We start from the raw sequence: 19,294 nt of genomic DNA, 5'->3' as shown, positions 1-19,294 counted from the left end.
CATATATGCAAAATATGGGTTATGGCAATGCCAATAACTGGGCTCCATTACTTGCCACATAAACTCTGTGGCAACCTTTCTCGGCGGGCGTAATAAACCCGTAAGTTCAATTGCCTTCCATATATGCAAAATATGGGGTTATGCAATGCATAATGGCTCCTCCATTACTTGCACATAACTCTGTGGCAACCTCTGGGCGGGTGGCGTAAGAAACCCGTAAGTTCAATGCCTTCCATATAGCAAAAATAGGGTATGCAATGATAATGCTCCATATTGCATAGAACTCGGCAACCTGCGTGGCGTAAGAACCGGTAAAGTTCAAATGCTTCCATATATGAAAAATAGGGGTTAGGCAATGCATAATGGCTCCATTACTTCATAAAACCGTGGCAACCTCTGGGGGCGTAAGAACGTAAGTTCAATGCCTTCCATAATGCAAAATATGGGTTATGCAATGCATAAAGGCCTCCATTACTTGCATTATAACTCTGTGGCAACCTCGGCGGGCGTAAGAACCCGTAAGTTCAAATGCTTCCATATATGCAAAATATGGATTTGCAAAGGCATAATTTTTTTGGCCTCCCTTACTTGCATAAAACTGCAACCCTGGCGGGCGTTAAGGAAACCCGTAAGTTCAATGCCTTCCATATATGCAAAATATGGGATGCCAATGCATAATGGCTCCATTAACTTGACAATAAAAATTGTGGGCAACCTCTGGCCGTGGCGTAAGAACCCGTTAAGTTCAATGCCTTCCATATATGCAAAATATGGGGTTATGAATGAATAATGGCTCCATTATTGCACATAAACTCTGTGGAACTCTGGCGTGGCGTTAAGAAACCCGTAAGTTTCAAGGCCCTCCTATATGCAAAAATATGGGTTAGCAATGCATAATGGCATTACTTGCCAACCAAAACTCTGTGGCACTCTGGCGTGGCGTAAGAACCCGTAAGTTCAATGCCTTCCATATATGCAAAAATGGGTTATGCAATGCATAATGCTCCATTACTTGCACATAACTCTGTGGCAAACCTCTGGCGTGGCGTAAGAAACCCGTAAGTTCAATGCCTTCCATATATGCAAAATATGGGTTATGCAATGCATAATGGCTCCATTACTTACATACTCTGTGGCAAAACTCTGGCGTGGCTAAGAACCCGTAAGGTTCAATGCCTTCCATATATGCAAAATATGGGTTTAGAATGCATAATGGCCCTCCATTACTTTGCACATAAAAATCGTGGCAACCTCTGCTGGCGTTAAGAACCCGTAAGTAATGCCTTCATATAGCAAAAATATGGGTTATGCATGCATAAGGCTCCATTACTTGACATACTCTGTGGCAACCTCTGGCGTGGAAGTAAGAACCCGTAAGTTTTTTCCCCCCAATGGGGCTTTTTTTCCCCCCATTATTTTATGCAAAATATGGGTTATGCAAGCATAACTCCATTACTGCACATAACTCTGGGGCAACTCTGGGCGTGGTAAGAACCCGTAAGTTTCAATGCCTTCCATTATAATGCAAAAAATATGGGTTAATGCAATGCATAATGGCTCCCATTACTTGCACATAACGCTGGGGAAAACCTCTGGCGTAGGCGTAAGAAAACCGTAAGTCAATGCTTCCATATATGCAAAATATGGGTTTTGCAATCATAAGGCCCATTACTTGCATAATCTGTGGCAACTTGGAGTTGGCGTAAGAAACCCGTAAGTTTCAATGCCTCCTATAATGCAAAATATGGGTTATGCAAAGATAAAAATGGCTCCAATTACTTGCACATAACTCCGTGGCAACCTCTGGGGTGGCGTTAAAGAACCCCGTTTTTAAAGTTCAATGCCTTCCATATATGCAAAATATGGGATGCAATGCAATAATGGCTCCATTACTTGCATATAACACTGTGGCAAGTCTGGGTGGCGTAAAAAAACCCGTAAGTTCAATGCCCGTATTAATGCAAAATATGGGTTATGCAATGCATAATGCCCATTACTTGCATATAACACCTGTTGGAAACCCTCTGGCGTGGCGTAAAAACCCTAAGTCAAATGCCTTCCAAATATGCAAAATAGGGTTATGCAATGCATAATGGTCCATTACTTGCATATAAAGTGGCAAGCTCTGGCGTGGCGTAAGAACCCGTAAGTTCAATGCCTTCCATATTTCTTAAAAATGGGTTATGCAATGCATAATGGCTCCATTACTTGCATATAACACTGGCAACCTCTGCGTGGCGTAAAAACCCGTAAGTTCAGTTGCCTTCCATATATGGAAAATATGGGTTATGCAATGCATAATGGCTCCATTACTTGTATATAACACTGTGGCAACCTCTGGCGTGGCGTAAAAACCCGTAAGTTCAATGCCTTCCATATATGCAAAATATGGGTTATGCAATGCATAATGGCTCCATTACTTGCATATAACTCTGTGGCAACCTCTGGCGTGGCGTAAAAACCCGTAAGTTCAATGCCTTCCATATATGCAAAATATGGGTTATGCAATGCATAATGGCTCCATTACTTGCATATAACACTGTGGCAACCTCTGGCGTGGCGTAAAAACCCGTAAGTTCAATGCCTTCCATATATGCAAAATATGGGTTATGCAATGCATAATGGCTCCATTACTTGCATTTAACAGGTGTGGCAACCTCTGGCGTGGCGTAAAAAAACCGTAAGTTCAATGCCTTCCATATATGCAAAATATGGGTTATGCAATGCCATAATGGCTCCATACTTGCATATAAAACTCTGTGGCAACCTCTGGCGTGGCACACTGTGGCAACCTCTGGCGTGGCGTAAAAACCCGTAAGTTCAATGCCTCATACAGTATGTGCAAAATATTTGATCCCAGTGTGGCATGGGGGAAGATTCTATCTCTCTTGGCTAGCTGGTGGAGCAGAGAAATGGGGAAGGGTCCATCCCTGGCTAAAATAAACCCCCATTTCTATGACGCTCCATTGGCGAGGATGCCCCAGGGGTGAGATCGCTTGCGATCGCTAAAGGCCCATAATTATATGTATGTATATATATATATATATATATATATATATATATATATATATATATATATATATATATATATATATATATATAGCTTGATGATAAATAACAGTGCCAAGACCAGGGAACATTCTTTATTAAACGAGCTTTCGAGGTTTAAAACCTCATCTTCAGGCTGAAAAAAATGACAAGGATGAGAAATCACTAAAAATTACATTAAAATGAATTGTCTTATTAAAAGCTTCAGTAAAAACATAAAATAAAACGAACATCACATACAAACTAAAAATTACGAAAAAACTAAAACAAAAGGCAAAACATACAAAAACAGAAATAAAAATGAAAATAATATGAAAGGTAAACAAACTACACTCAAAAATAAAATGGCTAACGACCCACTTTCTGTACCTACTATGAAACTATATGATAGCTAGTTGAATACGGACGAGTTGTTGTTCAATTCCGGTTTCATTTTCTTAATAAACAGCGACTCTGAAATTAAAAGGTCCAGTCTATTTGAGCAAAAAGACAGTACTCTAAAATCTAGGTGAGTGAAAGGATGGTCCTGTGCTAAACTGTGTTCCCTTATGGCAGAAAAAGGTGGTTTAGAAAGAGGAAACCTAGTTCTAACGGAAAGACCTCTGTGTTCCAAAATTCTGTGTCTAAAACCAGCGGGAACTGGATCCCACGTATCGCAGACCACACTGCGAACAGGTAACAAGTAAACGACACTCGAATTAAGGTCCACAGAAGAGCAGGCTTCTCCCTCAAAAGTGATCCTACAGTAAAAGGGTTAGTAAAAACAAATCTGAAACTAACTTGAGGAAAACTGTGCTTAAGTATTTCTTGTGTAATTTTTTTCGTACCAAGTAGCGACTATGACCAAGGAAAGGCAATTTAATATACTGTTTACATCTTTACTACCAGTACTGTACACCGGTCTGGGAGGACAAAATTTCTCATCTAGAAAATTTGACAGAACTTTGTAAAAGACAAATACGGGATAAGAATTTTCGGAAAAATAATTCTGGAGGAAGACCATGTCTTGATGAAATAAATTAAAATCCCAACAGACATTGTAAGCTCTATTTATCATAGTACGTATTGAATTAATTTTAAACAACTTTGGTGAAAAACTAAGATAATTTAATCCCAAGCCAGTAAAAGTACTTTTCCTATAAACGGAAGTCTCAAATTTACCTCTATTTCTGTGTACCTGAACATCTAAAAATGACAGCATATCCTGTTCTGTCTCACAAGTAAAAGTAATATTAGGATGACGAGAATTAAAATATTCATAAAATAAATCCACGTGAGAACGTTCCTTAAACACAAGGAAAGTGTCATCCACGTACCTACGGTAATACAAGGGTTTGAAAGCAACAGGGCATTCAGACATCCAAATCTTTTCACAATAACCCATGAAACAATCTGCATATACAGGTCCAAGGGAATTTCCCATAGCAACTCCATCTATTTGATTATATAATTTACCATCAAAAGTAAAAATGCCATCAGTTGTAGCCAATTGTAATAATTTTCGTAAATCTACTTTACAAAGTCCAAAAGTTATGTGGTTTTCACATACATTATTAAGAGTAATGTCAGTAGTTTCTTTTAATGGGATATTCGTGAAAAGAGAGGTTACATCAAAACTAGCCATTACAGCATCTTGGTTAAAATCGAAAGAACACATTCTTTGACAAACTTGGAAGAATTTGGGACATTAAACTCACTGAAAGTTAGAGGTTTTAAAAACTGGAACCAGAAACTTTGACAAGTAATAGCTAAAAGTGCCAATTGAGGATATAATGGGTCTCAATGGGTTTCCTATTTTATGAACCTTAGGTAGACCATACATGTAACCGGGCTTTGACCTGAAGCAAATAAATTACTATAGGTAGCTACCCCAATCTTATCCCTCAAACTTCTTAACATCCTATTTAATTTGTCTTCTAATTTCAAAATGTGACTCGCAATATCTACATTTAACAACCTAAATTTTGTATTGTCAGAGAGTATTTCGTTCATTTTATCTAAATAATCAGACCTATTCATCAACACAACACCCCTACCTTTATCTGGCTTTGTAATAACAATACTATCATCGTTCTTAAGATTGCGTGAAATATTGATTCTGTCTTTATTTAACTGATTGTCACCCTCCTTTCTACGATTAAAATTTTGAAAGGTCTCATTTGCAATTACAGAAATATTGTTATTACAAAGCCAGATAAAGGTAGGGGTGTTGTATTGATGAATAGGTCTGATTATTTAGATAAAACAACAAGCGGGTCAATGTTAAATAAGGAGCTGGGAATAGGGAGTTTGGAAAATGGGCTACAATTAACCCTAGGATATTCAGTGGGAACAATGATAATAAATATACTTTAGAATGAAGTTCCTACCCTAATTCCCTTAACCAACCAACCTTCACAGCCAACTGACAACTAAGCATTAACTACTTACGTAAGTGAAATGAGGCACAATGCGATTAACAGAACGAGCATGAATGGGCCCGTCTGTTAGTAATAAATGAACCTCTGTTCCTCTCGCTGATTTTAGCATCAAAACTGTATATATATATATATATATATATATATATATATATAATATATATATATATAAATTATATATATGTATGTGTGTTGTTAATCTTCTGTTTCTATATATACATCATAGGCGTCTACATTCTGTCTCAAAGAATTAAAAAATCCAATATAGGAGAAAACAAAGAGTAAAAGAAAGACGGAAGAAAATCGGGACTTAGAGGAGCATAACAAAGTCGGGTCACATCAGACTACCAAGTGACCCTGGACCGAAATGCACCCTATCTGTACTTACGACAACGTGTCGCCACCAGATGAAACACTGCAGTACTCGGAAACAACATACCAGAGAGAGGCGTTTAAGAGAGGCACTGCATCATTCTGAAGCTTCTAAGGTTCTTTTTATCATATACGGTAGTGGCCATCAACAATTCATGTATAAAATTACTAGAAATTAAATGGGTGATAAGATCATTATGATTTTCATTGCTTCTTTTCATCTTTTCCTTATATATTTATATATATATATATATTTATATATATATATATATATATATATATATATATATATATATATAGATATATGTATATATATATATATATATATATATATATATATATACATATATCTATATATATATATATATATATATATATATATATATATATATATATATATATATATATATGCCGTTCGCTATTCAGAATATCAGGAGATGAAAGTACAAATGTACAGAACGATTAACAACGTCTTACTCAGCCGTGTGTGCGTATCTGTATTGTATAAGAGAGAGAGAGAGAGTTGTACATAACCTCTATAAGCACAAGGATTCCCCTTATGTAGTCCCTCTGAAAAGATCTTGACCCAATGTTTGCAGAACAGTATTCCAAAGTTACTGGGGCATTCGACAGCTTCTACACCAATATAGCCTAAACACACACACAAAAATAGATTATGTCTAAGTATATATACCTATTTTTAACATTAAAACAATTTTCTTTTTCTTTAGAGAAAAAAAAACACGAGTCACTCTCACAATCGTACTTCAACTGCTGCATTGATAATGAGCCCATTGTGCAGACATCTTCAGCAGCATTAGACGTTTCATACATCAACAAAGATTTCTCATCAGCAACTTGTCAAACTTCCCTATACACACTGCGCCATTTACCTAGCGCATCCAGAACATTCAGGCCCTCTCACTCAGTTCTTTGACACCATCCATCCATCCACGCTTTCTAGGGCTTCATCTCCTCCTCCTCATTTCCGAATCATCTTTGCATCAACCAGTCGTCCTCCCTGCTCTCCAAACTTATCATCCTTAACATAATCCGTGTACCACGTGTATTAACAAACAGCTAACCTCAAGAAAGAAAATTTGGCTCAACAGTCCAGTCATACATTTCTAACTTTGGATTCCAGTCCACAAACAATCCAAGTTTAACTTAAATCTTTCAGTCACCAGTTTCCTCTCTTCCGCTGGACATATCAATATCTATTGCTTCATCTTCCTTTATTTCATTTGTTTTCAAATTGCTGCCTCACAGAGAGAGAGAGAGAGTTAATGATCTTATAAATGGTTTCAACCTGCAGCCTGAGGATGACCTCATCGAGGTCATTCTGCTTATCATTGCATCATGGAGTTATGCATTTGACGAAATATTGATTTGTCACGAACTAGATAACTAATTCACTGATCAGGCTTCTGAGACGCAAATGTAGGTTTCGCGAGAGAGAGAGAGAGAGAGCCGGTGCAATAAAACACAACCAAACATTTATTATTCATCGACCTCCACCTCTCAAAATATTTAGAAAGAACACAAGGGAAGCCCCTCCCACGAAGTTTCACGTAAATCAAATGAGGATTATTACTCATTGGTGGAGGAAGTAATTAGTTCGACTATGCTGTTCAAAGACACCCTTCCGAATGGATATCGGGACAATTCTTGACATTCAATCAAGCACTGTACAATGTAGAGGGATTATCAACAAATGCTGTGATGATCGCTGTACATTCGTCTGTATATTATTACATAATAAAAGAATGCCAGTTAATGACGTGAATAAAGTATAAATAACCCCAGCTCAATGTAAAAAATTCTTTTTTAATTCACAAAGATGTTCCAATAATCTTTATCACTCTGCGTGGCTGACTGGTCCATCTAAAAGATAACAAATCAAGATAAAACAGTGTAAGGGCAATGATGTTATTATATGCAATTAGCTTCAAATTGCATACACTGCCGAGTTTATTTGACACACACAATCACTGTGGGAGACTGAAATACTCATCCTCTAGATAACAGGCCAAGGCATAAGTAGTATGGGCGTGTCTGACGTCATCAGGGCCGTATCGCCATGGAAATGGCTGGAGATGGGACGCCAGGTACATCTGGCATCTCCATCTACGATTATCAATATTTAGCTTAGGAAAATATATACCAAATCTTTGTCAATTTTTTTATTTTTTTAGTAAATGAACCCCAACCCCCACCTCTCTCTCTCTCTCTCTGGCTCAGAACTGGACAAAGCATCCGACTCTCCAACTTGATGCGGAGGGACAGATGGGCACCTCTGTCAACCTCAGCACTAAGTTTGGTATCTAATTGTTAGACGACTATTGAGGACAGCAGCTTAGGCCGGGAGAGACTTGCTACCTACCTCTTTTTCTTTTATTAATAAGTACGTATTACTTAATCTCTTCCTTCCAAGTATTAGACCAGCAGGGAGGTGTGTTCTGACTCTATTCCTCAATGACTTTTTTTGTCCAATTAATATTATTACCTTAAAAGGGTGTAAGTTTTATGAGATATCTTGTAGTTTGTCTTGAGAAAATAAGTTATGAAAATGGAATGTCTTATTTGACCAGCCCTACTTGAGCTGCTATAAGATATAGCCCAAGCTTTGTAACATCTTGAAATTCAACATCGCAGTTGCTGGCAATTATGAGAAATTCACCATTGCCAGGTTGCTGGCAGTTATTATGATGACATGAATCAACCTTTGCTGTAAATATATATTAAAAAATATATGTTTTTGGGTCATTCCCCTTCATTTTTAATGACATTCATATTTTAATAAAACCATTTGCAGGATGAAGTTCGCAACATGAGCAGTGTTTATCCTCCAGGCATTGAACTTATAGGATTGAAGCCACTCGACTTCATCAAGCCATATTGTGTAACTTATTTGTAGATAAGGTGAAGATGGTTGGTTGCTAACTATTCTAAGGAACAGCACATGTTTTTGCTTATGATAATAAGGTTGTTTTGAACAAGACAGGACTTTATCCCTCAGTCAGTTTTTAATTTTTTGGTAAGGAAGTTGTGTGCTTTGTTAATAAATTTGATGGAAAGCTATTAAGTTGATGTTGAATAAATGAAAGGCATTGATTAGATTACTCCTTCATGTGATTAATTCTCCTTTCATAAAGCTTGGATGATTTTTCACCCCTGAAACAACACCAAATCCTTCAATACCCATCAAAAATATGTCTGCATAGGGGTCAGAATTATTTTTGTCATAATCAATAGTACAAACTCAAATACAGAAATAAAAACAAGTAGATATCACCATTTAACTCAGTGATACTAGAACCTTGAACCAAATTATATTGTCAAGGGCATGATGGCAGTTGCATATTTTGTAAGAAGTATAATTATGTACTACTTGATATTCTTGTGTCATAGGGCTTTCCCCAGTGTTAGTTATACATGTAATTAGTTGTTCTATGTAGTCTTGTCCTTGTCCTTATGTATATAATATGTATTGTGTGTAGCACAGTGAGCATTTGTAGATTTGGCAGTTTTGTGAGCCTTGGCGGTGATCTGTAGTTTGAGGAGCTAAAGTCCAGGCTTTAGTTAACTAGTGTATAACACATACATTAATTTAACTACTACTGTATAATCCTTAAGTGGTATGGACAGGCAGGAATATATTATTTCTTCTTAAATTTCAGAAAATATAGCTGTTCCTTGAGAAAAAGTAAAGACATGATCAATTATCATAATATTATCCTTCAAATCATGATTTATATTTGGGAAATATGATAACTTTAGAAGAGGGATAACTTCTGATAATGAGTGGCCCTTCTTAACATATTATATGTGCTTTGGGTTTCAGATTTTTTAAAGGTACTTTCATCCATCAAGTACATTATGTATATTAAAGTCTTTTGATCATTGAATCCTTGTAGTTACTCATGTATATGATATCGAATTATTGTTGAGGATCCTTGCTTTTAAAATTTGGTAGATTGTCACTCTTCCTCTTGTGTTTTAGGTGTAAACATTATATTTTAAGATTTTCTTAGGTTTTACTTTGCATATCCCTGCCTAAGCTCTCTCAAAAGTGATAGTCAGGATGATTTTTTTATTTCAGACAAGCTTTGCTTAATTTTGTACATTATTCTAGTTTTTACCTTATCATGTGAAACTATTGAACTACATTATTCATTCTTGGTCTTTTGCAAGTATATACTTTTGCTATTCCCTAAAGACTGCCATTTCTTTGGGACTCATTCGTGGATAACTTAGGTCTGGCAAGTTGTCGGGTCCTTGCAAGGTCATTCTGTCATTCTTTATCTTTTGTCATGATAGGTAGCAAGATGTTTGCAGCTTTGTTAGAGAGATGTCTTCATAGAAAAGTGGCTCCAATAGTACGTTTTATTCCACGAAAGAAGGCATCAGTCTCATGGACAGCGTTTATTCCACAAGCAGAAAAATAGATGGGAGCAATTGTCAAGTTGTTCCTCCAGGGTTTATTGCATGCCATCTCCCATTTGCAGGTATGATTTTAAGTTTATCCTGTAACATTAATTGTATTTATTCTGCATAACATCATTGCCACTAGAGCCGTGTGATGCAAAGAGCTTCGGTGAAATTCTGACACTCATTTTTTATTCTTTTCCCCACAAGTCCTCCTCCACTCATCCTTTAGGAGCACATTTAATTTTCCCAGGGGTTGTGCAAGGACATGCATGTCCAAGGCATCTCCATTTCCCTTTTATCATTTATTGCTTCGAAAGGAGAGGACCTGAAGGTGCTTTGCTAACTATGTTTGGTAAAAACAATTGAGAAGACGAATTTAAAACTTAACACGTCATATTTGCGGAGTCGTTATGTAAAACAGCTTGGCAGACATTTGAAATGGGTGTAAGGACAACGCCTTATCGCAAATTCCTCTGTATATAATTCTACAATCGCGTTGTTCTTACTTCCCTCCTCGAGAGCGTTCAGCGGGCTTTCCGCCAATGTATATATCTTATAAGATCATGTTTTATGTACTTTTATATTCTAAGTTATATGTCTGGCAAGAAACAAATCGGCTCTCGCCGACCCACTTTTACACTCTCGCGGGTCGGATACCACATTTCCTCCCGCATGCTGTATACGTATTTGAATTTCCTTACCTATAATAAAGATTAGCACGCGTCTACCTGCCTCTTTGTTCACACCTCACACGGGGAACAGATAAAAAACTAAAACACGGCAATATTGTAATCGTCACTTTTGAAGTGTCGCAATCTTAGATTAAAGAAATAGAAATATTTACAAATAATTATCGTAACAATTCTGATGGCAAATGAATGCTAGAAATGGACGCAATAAAACCATTGTGTAAAATAACAAAATGATGAACACGATACAGGAATTATCATTGTAAATAAATAGAATTTCATGTATGAATAATTGTTATGAAATAACAATTTAACATTTATTAAGGGTAAATAGTGGAAGTTACAAGAGTGCTTTAAAATCACAATACAAAATGATAACGAGCAGTATTTAGAGTAAGATTTACTTCAGCGTATTCAATATAGAATAAGTTTTAACTAAATTATTCAAGCTAAGGTAAATAAAGTGAAAATTGCACCATAAAGATGATACTACACGAAACAAGACCTATCGTTAACAGTTTCGTATCTGCGGCCTATATTTACTTTAGACCTGTTTCCCTCTATTAAAAATTCGTCTGCTCGATCTTGCCAAACTGCAAATTTATCTAAAATACTATTGTCTTAAATGTTAAAACTCTTACAAAAATTTTAATAGTTATCGCGTCATTATGCTTATATAATATATCTATTAATATTATTACCAATAATTATGTTTTTAACTGGAAAATTACCAATCAATGAGGGTTTTAGCTAATACGTTTTGGTAACAAAAGAAGCAGACGATAACTATGGCCAAAAGGAAACCGCGGAAATTAAAAACTCCCAAATCCACAAAATCAACAGAGCGTTGCATGATCTATTACCAAACAAAGCAACGAGCTGAGCCGAAGCTTTGTTTAAATCATTATATCACATACATAAATACGTACATACATTTATGATCAGCTAGGATGTTCAATCCAGTCAGTGCTTAGACAGGATACAACTAAACATATCAGACTAGAAACATAGCAGGGTGTAAGTGAGGCTGGCAGTTTCACACTGGAAGATTATTTGAGAACCGAAAGGTATACTTACACCCGGAATCGCCACTCGAAGTGATATTGTCTAGAACAAAGCAGCACTGCGTGGGTCTTGATGCTATAGGTCTAGAAAGTGCCAGAGATTCGGCGAGTTTGTGGATCCCCTGGCGGTAAGAAATGTCTCTGGAATGGCAGATAGGCCTCATCCCCTCAAGACCGATAATTCACGACAGTTTTCACTCCTGTGAGAGGCCAGCAAACACAATGATGGCAAGCTCGCCATCCTGTGTTATGTGAAAGTATAGCCAAACCGACGATCTGGGTTTGTTGCACCATTCACTGTATGGATATTGCAGATAAATAGATAATAAAACGGGTCTTAGGGTTGTAATTGAAAGATTAATTGTTTAAGTAGAGAAAGCTGGATGCTTAGGAACTAAGTAAGACAAGTGAGCAGGCAGTGTGTGTACAGAAAGACTTTTTTTTTATGGAAAGACTGCTAGCCCCATGCCTTTCTTTACTCTGACTGTGACTCACTACAGTTGACTATAAAGTGCAAAAGGAATTACAAGAAAGGTTTTGAAAATGATAAGTTAATTAAAATTTACAGAAATCTAAGCCTTAAATGATCACGTAGTTCTGTCTAACATTATAACAAACCCTAACCTGATAAGTTAGTAATCGAATTTTGCTGAAAGATTTTTTGTTTTGTTTTGTTATTGACAATAAATTGTGTGAATTTACAAGTTATGACTGTAATATTCATTAAGTTTACGATTATACGTTCTGCTTTTGGAAATTCCTTCCGTCTCTCGGATCATAAGCAGAAGAACGAACATTTGATCCCATAACCTGACGAGGAATGGAAAGGCAGGCATACCCTTAAAATTAGTAAGCTAAGAAGATCTAGCCCAGGAATTGTGTACAACAGCTGTCAGCCGATTAGTGTAGGCTCAGGTAAGAGTGAAATAGATAAAGAATTAAAAAGTATGGGAAAATAGCAGACTTGAGCAGTCAATATTCTGTGAAATGTATGCCACTGTATCATAACGCAGACTATGAAGTCCCAGGTCTTTACAGAGTAAACTGATACCTCCAGAGTGAAAGCATTCATATCTCGCTCTCTCTCTCTCTCTCTCTCTCTCTCTCTCTCTCTCTCTGTCTGTCTGTCTGTCTGTCTTAGCCCGTTAAGGCAGGAAGCACATTTGCACCCCTGCAGCAGCCCACAAGAATGGATTTACTTTGATGGCTCCAAATGACTTGATATAATTACCTTAAAAAGAAGCTACCACCCATGGAGAGAGAGAGAGAGAGAGAGAGAGAGAGAGAGAGAAGAGAGAGAGTATTGTCACCTGTGGCAAAATCGAGGCTAACACTTGTCCCATTCACTCTCGCTGATTGGGTCATGCAGTCTAGCTAAAATTTCATGTATATGAAAAATACTTTACCATGAAATAGCTTTCAGTTAGGCCTATACACATGGTAAAACAAGGAAGCATTATCACATACATTAAATTTTTACTTTCTATTTTTTATTTATTTATCTATTTTCCCTGTAGGTTTCAATAGTATTCTGAGAGTTCTTTAAAGAAAATTAGGCCTATATAGCCTTTCCTTTGCACGCAGTGTTGGTGCAGAGTTCTGACTTTCCGGTTCTCAGCCTATGATCAACTGATGATGACATCGAGGCCATAATGGATTTCCCCGGAAAGTGTCAATAAGATGAACGGCAATTATTGTCCAACTTACCTTACGAAGGCATACATACAGACAAATTGGCAGCAGTCGAACATGATGTTTTTTAATCATGAGGGACACGTTAAAACTCGCTGTAAATCGTTCATAAATTACAATATACCATACTCGGGTCTCACACATGTTAGTGTTATCTTCATTCAACCACTGTCTCATTATGAGATTTCGGCTTTCATAGCGCAAACCAAAACAAAACTTTGAAAATTAGAAAGTTTTTTTCAAAAGTCTGTCTCACTTCTTTGCCACGGCAGAGGTGCTGGAACGGCCCTTTCCAGTGTCACGTTGTAAAACATACTGACATAGAAATGCTTAACTTGGTAATATGCTCAAGACACACAAACGTGCACAAGCACAGTAAAAACACGCTTCGAAATCTCAGCCAATGAGATTGACAGATTAAATGAGAGACTGTTTTCATTGGCTAGGAAGTACAACGTGGGTACTGAACAAATTTCTAATACCCTCTTTCCCGCCTTGGAATAATTAAATAATGACTAGAACACAAGTAAAATCGGCCGCGTTATCTTTTTGGGGATATTGGCCAAAATAGATTTTTATCCCTGTACCTTCCTGTTTTGTGCGTATGTATACGCTTCTGCAATCTGCATTGCACCGAAAGATGACGTCATAGAGAGAGAGAGAGAGAGAGAGAGAGAGAGAGAGAGAGAGAGAGAGAGAGAAAAACTAGATAGTACTGACGAAACAGACGCTCTCCTTCGGGGCTGTCTTATGAAGTTTTCTTTATAATTGTATGGTAATTTATCTCCGTCCAATCGTTCAGTATCATAAAAACATTAGTTCTTATTCTTACAAGGAAAAACAGTTTTTTCTGAGAAAATCATGTTCTGTAATGTAGGCTACGTCTGCACACGCTTAATGTCTTCGACAAAACAAGGCCTCTTTCAGTGAGTAGTGATGACGTTATTTGTGTCCTTAACATGATGCAATGATATGTAGTTCATAGGTAGATATATGTCGATCAAATATTATGCAGCCTCGTGACTGCCTGTGACTGGAGTCCTTCAAATGGTGAAAAATGGGCTTCAAAACTTTTTTCTCGGAAAATGGGGGAATATAATGTAGAATTATCCAAAGGCATTGATCAGCAAATGTATTGTGCTTATGGTATATCCAAAATTGTTTAGAAAGTTCCATATCTGACTTAATTTATTACGATTTATTGGTCTTAAGAATTCTCTTTATAATATGGTTGTTTATATAGAGCGATGCAGGTGGGTATCCAAAGAAATTAACATAAATGAAAGTGTCATTTAATCTGGAAACAACATAGATTGATGAAAAGAAATTAAGGATTTACATGCATGTACTGCTCTGATTATAAAATCTATATAAATAACCAATGTACTCCTAAGGAATATTCTGAAAATTGCATCAAAATATTTGCGAGAGATTCGGTAAATTCTAACAAATTGATTTTTCTGTGTCTGTGTGCATATTTTTCAACTAACGAAGAGGAGGTCGAAAGTTTGGTTCCTCATTGCAAACTCCACAAAACAAGTTTGCTCGTACCAGCTCTCCTGGTGGATACAAAGCTTCTTTCCTTACATGTCTATATTATTTCTATCACTTCAATTATTTACATTAGTATACTGCATATGTCACAAAGTGTATTGTACTCAACCTTGTCAGCCCGTTGTGGTCTTCTGGAACCTACCTTTATTTTCATGGTTCGTTTTATATAATTGCTCATGAACTTTCTGCTCTGATCCACCAGCATGTTTAATTACAATTCATTTTGTCCTTTTGACTTGGTTCCCTAGTTGCTAGTTCCTCCAACAGACTCCTCTGAGAGTTTGTTTTTAAGTCGCTTCGGATTAACCTCAGATTCTACTTGGGCATCAACATCCGACCAACTTGATGTTATTCAGCGGAAGTGCTTAATATTGGTTGCTTATAAACTGTTACCAATTTAAATATCATTATTTGTGATGTTCCATTGCAGCGTGGGTGTTGTTCCAGTGGTTACGAATTTCACATTTAATCCAAATTCCATCATCTGACGTCCGCAAATATAGTAAGGATATGTGTTTTTATATATATTTTCTTCATAAGTATCTCCAGCATACTATAATCCCACGCTATTATTATAGCCCGTTCTGCACCCTTGTAAAATTTCAGTTTACTGACCGTAAAGGTCATCACTTGACATATACATGATAATAATACTCACCTCTGAAAAAATAATAGTAAAATTATGTATTTGCCCCAGTTACATCATTATGACTGAGTCATATATTAAGTACAAATATGGTTTACTTTTTACCAGATCAATAAAATACTTTATTTTTCTCTTACCTCGTTTTTCCGCGGCGTTGATGACCACTGGTTTTGTATCGCAAGTGACCCATAACAAAAACAAAAGCTGCGAAGAGCGCATTCTATTTAAAAAAGCTGTTTAGAATCTGTTTTAATTTTCTTGCAATTTTGTGTATAGCATCACCTTATTATCGATAAATTATAACTGTTACCAATATTGAATAATATCATATATGTTTAAAAGATTAAAAACATTAATGAAAATTATTTAAAACATGAAACCTGGTAATATTACGTTTGGGAATATAAGTTTCCAGAAAAAACGTAACCAAGATCTAAATAGAAGTTGCCCCCAATGTTTACAACATACGTTTGTCTGTGAAGTCGCTTGACGATGGCTGACAATACAGCTGATTCAAGTCGTGCTGGTGTTTAGTTAGTGCGTAATTTTGTGAATTGCACAATTAATTAATCTTTGTAGATACATTCTTAAAGAACGTATAATGGAGGATCTGTCAAAACTCGAGCGTTTGTCGCTTGTTTCCAAGATCTGCGTTGAACTGGAGAATCACTTGGGAATCAATGATAAAGATGTTGGTAAGTGGGCTTAAATTTATGTACGGTATATCAGGTTGTGTTGTTGTGAGATTAATGTCTAATTCAGGCTAGATTAATCACTTTAGAGGACTACGCATTTTGTAGGCTGGTAGCTTACCTTGCTAAAGAATGCACGTAGGATAGCCTCTAGGTACCATAGGCTAGTAGGCTAGGCTCCCTTCCCAAACCTGTTGCAGACTGGATTCTTAGCCTATACAGACACTCAGTTGGATTAGTTTACGGTTTAGTTGCCCGGGCCGCGTAACAACAGGTTTAGCTAGGTTCATAAGAAAACCAAAATGGCTTCAAATAGGGTAGATCATCACAGCAGCCAAGCAGGCCACCTACCATCAATGCAAGCCACCCTCCGAAAAGTACATTATAACGCGTCCTGACACCCGAGATGGCATTAGTCGCGACTTGTTGTTGGTGAGAAACGGAGCTAAAGACCTCTACTCTCCTTTCGAAGTAAGTATTTTCTCCAAAGTTAGAAATTAAGGCCAAATTTTAAGATTTAAACAGAGGGTACTGAAAACGGTCTCAAATGTAGTGCAAATCTCACCAAAACGCGTTCAACATTTTTACTTACAACTCGAGGTATTTAGAAGATTGACGCCATCTCGATGTTTACGGAGTAGCTTGTGTCAATAAACTAACCATTTCCTGTGATAAATCCGCACACCACTTGTACCCACAGACGCTGGAGCACTTTATCACAACAATCGAAACACGATTTCTCATCAACAACAAGCCAGGCGTAAACAGCTGTTGGGGTAGAAGATGACGAGAAGCGTGCTCTTGGCTAATTTTTAAATAAGTAGTAAAACATCAATATTTTACATATTATGATGATTAATTTGTAAATATTCGTTATTGAAAAAGTAACTCGACTCTGACTCAAATTTAAGTAATTATTTTTGTACAAGTAACTTACCCAGCAGATATATACTTAGCTATAGACTCGGTCGTCCCGACAGAATTTCAAAACTCGCGGCACACGCGACAGGTAGGTCAGGTGATCCACCATTCCCGCCGCTGGGTGGCGGGGTCTGGAACTATTCCCGTTTTCTAAGCCATAATTTCTCTGTCGGTTGAACGGACAACACCTATTGTTCGTTCCTCCATCTTGGATTTCAACTCGTTTGCCGAGAATTTGGATTGGTTTTTTGGTGACGTATTCTGTTTTTCTCTGGCTTGGCATACGCTTATTGTGGACTGTTTTTCGACTTTGGTTTTGACTATCTTTCACGATGTCTGACGCTAAGGCTTCACCTATGTTTAGAGTTTGCAGTAGGGAAGACTGTAAGGTTAGGATTTAGGCTTGCCTAAATCGGCATTAGATCCGCATAGTATTTGCGCTAAATGCAGGGAGAATGAATGTTCTTTTATTAACACCTGTGTGGAATGCGAGAACCTTACGGAGCTTGAATGGAAGGAATTATCATCATATGTTAGGAAGCTTGAGAGAGATAGAGTGAGGAAGGCTTCAGCTAGGTCTCTAGTAGATCTTGCTCCTTAGAAACAAGAAATTAACTCTCCATCTAACAATTTTCCCTTAGCCTCAGCTGCTTCTCCCTGTTCTGAATCCAAAGATTCTTCATCAGAAGGGAAAAGGGAAAATGGGTGAAAGCTTCAATTAAGAAACTTCAAGCTCAGCTACGAGCTCTAAACCAAGGTAATAGTGGTGATAGTGACTTGTGCAGTGTCCCCAGTGCAGTGGAGGGGCGTCTGACCGGTTCCTCATTGCTCCTAGGCCTAGACCTCTTCCAAACTCCCAGGACCGGGGGGGGAGGAGGAATGTCGAAAGCCGCAGGGAGGATGCAGAACATCCCCAACGGTCAGGCGTCCCTTCGGCAGATCCTGTTTGTTAAGTCCCAGGCTGCCTCGGATTGCCGCAGAAAAGGCGTCCTAAAGGAGTGTTTTTCGGCCTCAGACTCTTCCTCTCCTAAACGAGGATGGAGTTCGGCCTCCCGTTCGCGCCCTTTGAAGAGAGCCTGGAAGGCGCCTAAAGGAGACGCTGCTGACTCCAGCCCAGAGCGTTTTCCCGAGGATTGGCCCTTCGGGACCTAAGAGGACTAGACAAGAGGAGCCTGCTCTTCAGGATCCGACCAAGAAGTTTTTGGTTGATCTGCAAGAGCAGTTAGCGTCGCTCGTAGGCTCTTTTGCTAGGACTCTACAAGGAGGAAGGATGTCTCGCTCCCTGTTTAAGAGTTCCGCTAAGCGTCCTTCTTCGTATAGGAGAGAACTCTCACGATCTCCAGGGCGTTTATCGCCTTCGTCAAGGGACTCGTCGGATAGGAGTTGTTCTCCTCTGGAGAAGAGCCCTTTCGCCCTATAGGCTGGCTTCCCCGAAAAAGCGTCCTCTTAAGACACAGCGCATCGAGCAGAAGTCTCGATCGGTTTAGCTACAAGGAACCGGAAAACCGATTTAGGTATCAGGATCCCTTGGGTCTTCAGGACCAGGAGCCAGACAGGCGCAAAGAGGCAGCAAGACGCAAGAAAGGACTGTCAAGAGCCTCTTAAAACGCTGGATTCAGGACGTCAGGATTTCTGCTAGAAGGCAGGAATCAGGACGCTATGAGCCAGGACGCCATGGGAGTCAGGGCGCCAGGAGTCAGGGCGCCAGGAGTCAGGGGAGGAGGGCGTCAGGAGTCAGGGCGCCAGGATCAGGGCGTCAGGAGTCAGG

General features: G+C 38.1%; 2 protein-coding genes across 2 annotated transcripts in view; both read left to right on the top strand.

Annotated features, from left to right (window-relative positions):
• The window catches only part of LOC135213057 (26S proteasome regulatory subunit 8), a 102,283-nt gene that overhangs the window by 50,978 nt on the left and 32,011 nt on the right, over nucleotides 1-19,294 (top strand). The gene's annotated exons all lie outside the window — the stretch shown is intronic.
• The window catches only part of LOC135213054 (ATP-dependent RNA helicase DHX8-like), a 31,002-nt gene continuing 28,124 nt past the window's right edge, over nucleotides 16,417-19,294 (top strand). Inside the window, 1 exon segment of the mRNA XM_064246888.1 lies at nucleotides 16,417-16,608. Within this exon segment, the coding sequence (XP_064102958.1) occupies nucleotides 16,515-16,608 (94 nt within the window). The 5' untranslated portion in view covers nucleotides 16,417-16,514.

Source organism: Macrobrachium nipponense, chromosome 42 (genome assembly GCF_015104395.2).
Source record: "Macrobrachium nipponense isolate FS-2020 chromosome 42, ASM1510439v2, whole genome shotgun sequence".
Classification (NCBI taxonomy): Eukaryota; Metazoa; Arthropoda; class Malacostraca; order Decapoda; family Palaemonidae; genus Macrobrachium; species Macrobrachium nipponense.
Note: the sequence above shows the minus strand (reverse complement) of the source record. Positions and strands in the feature narration are given on the sequence as shown.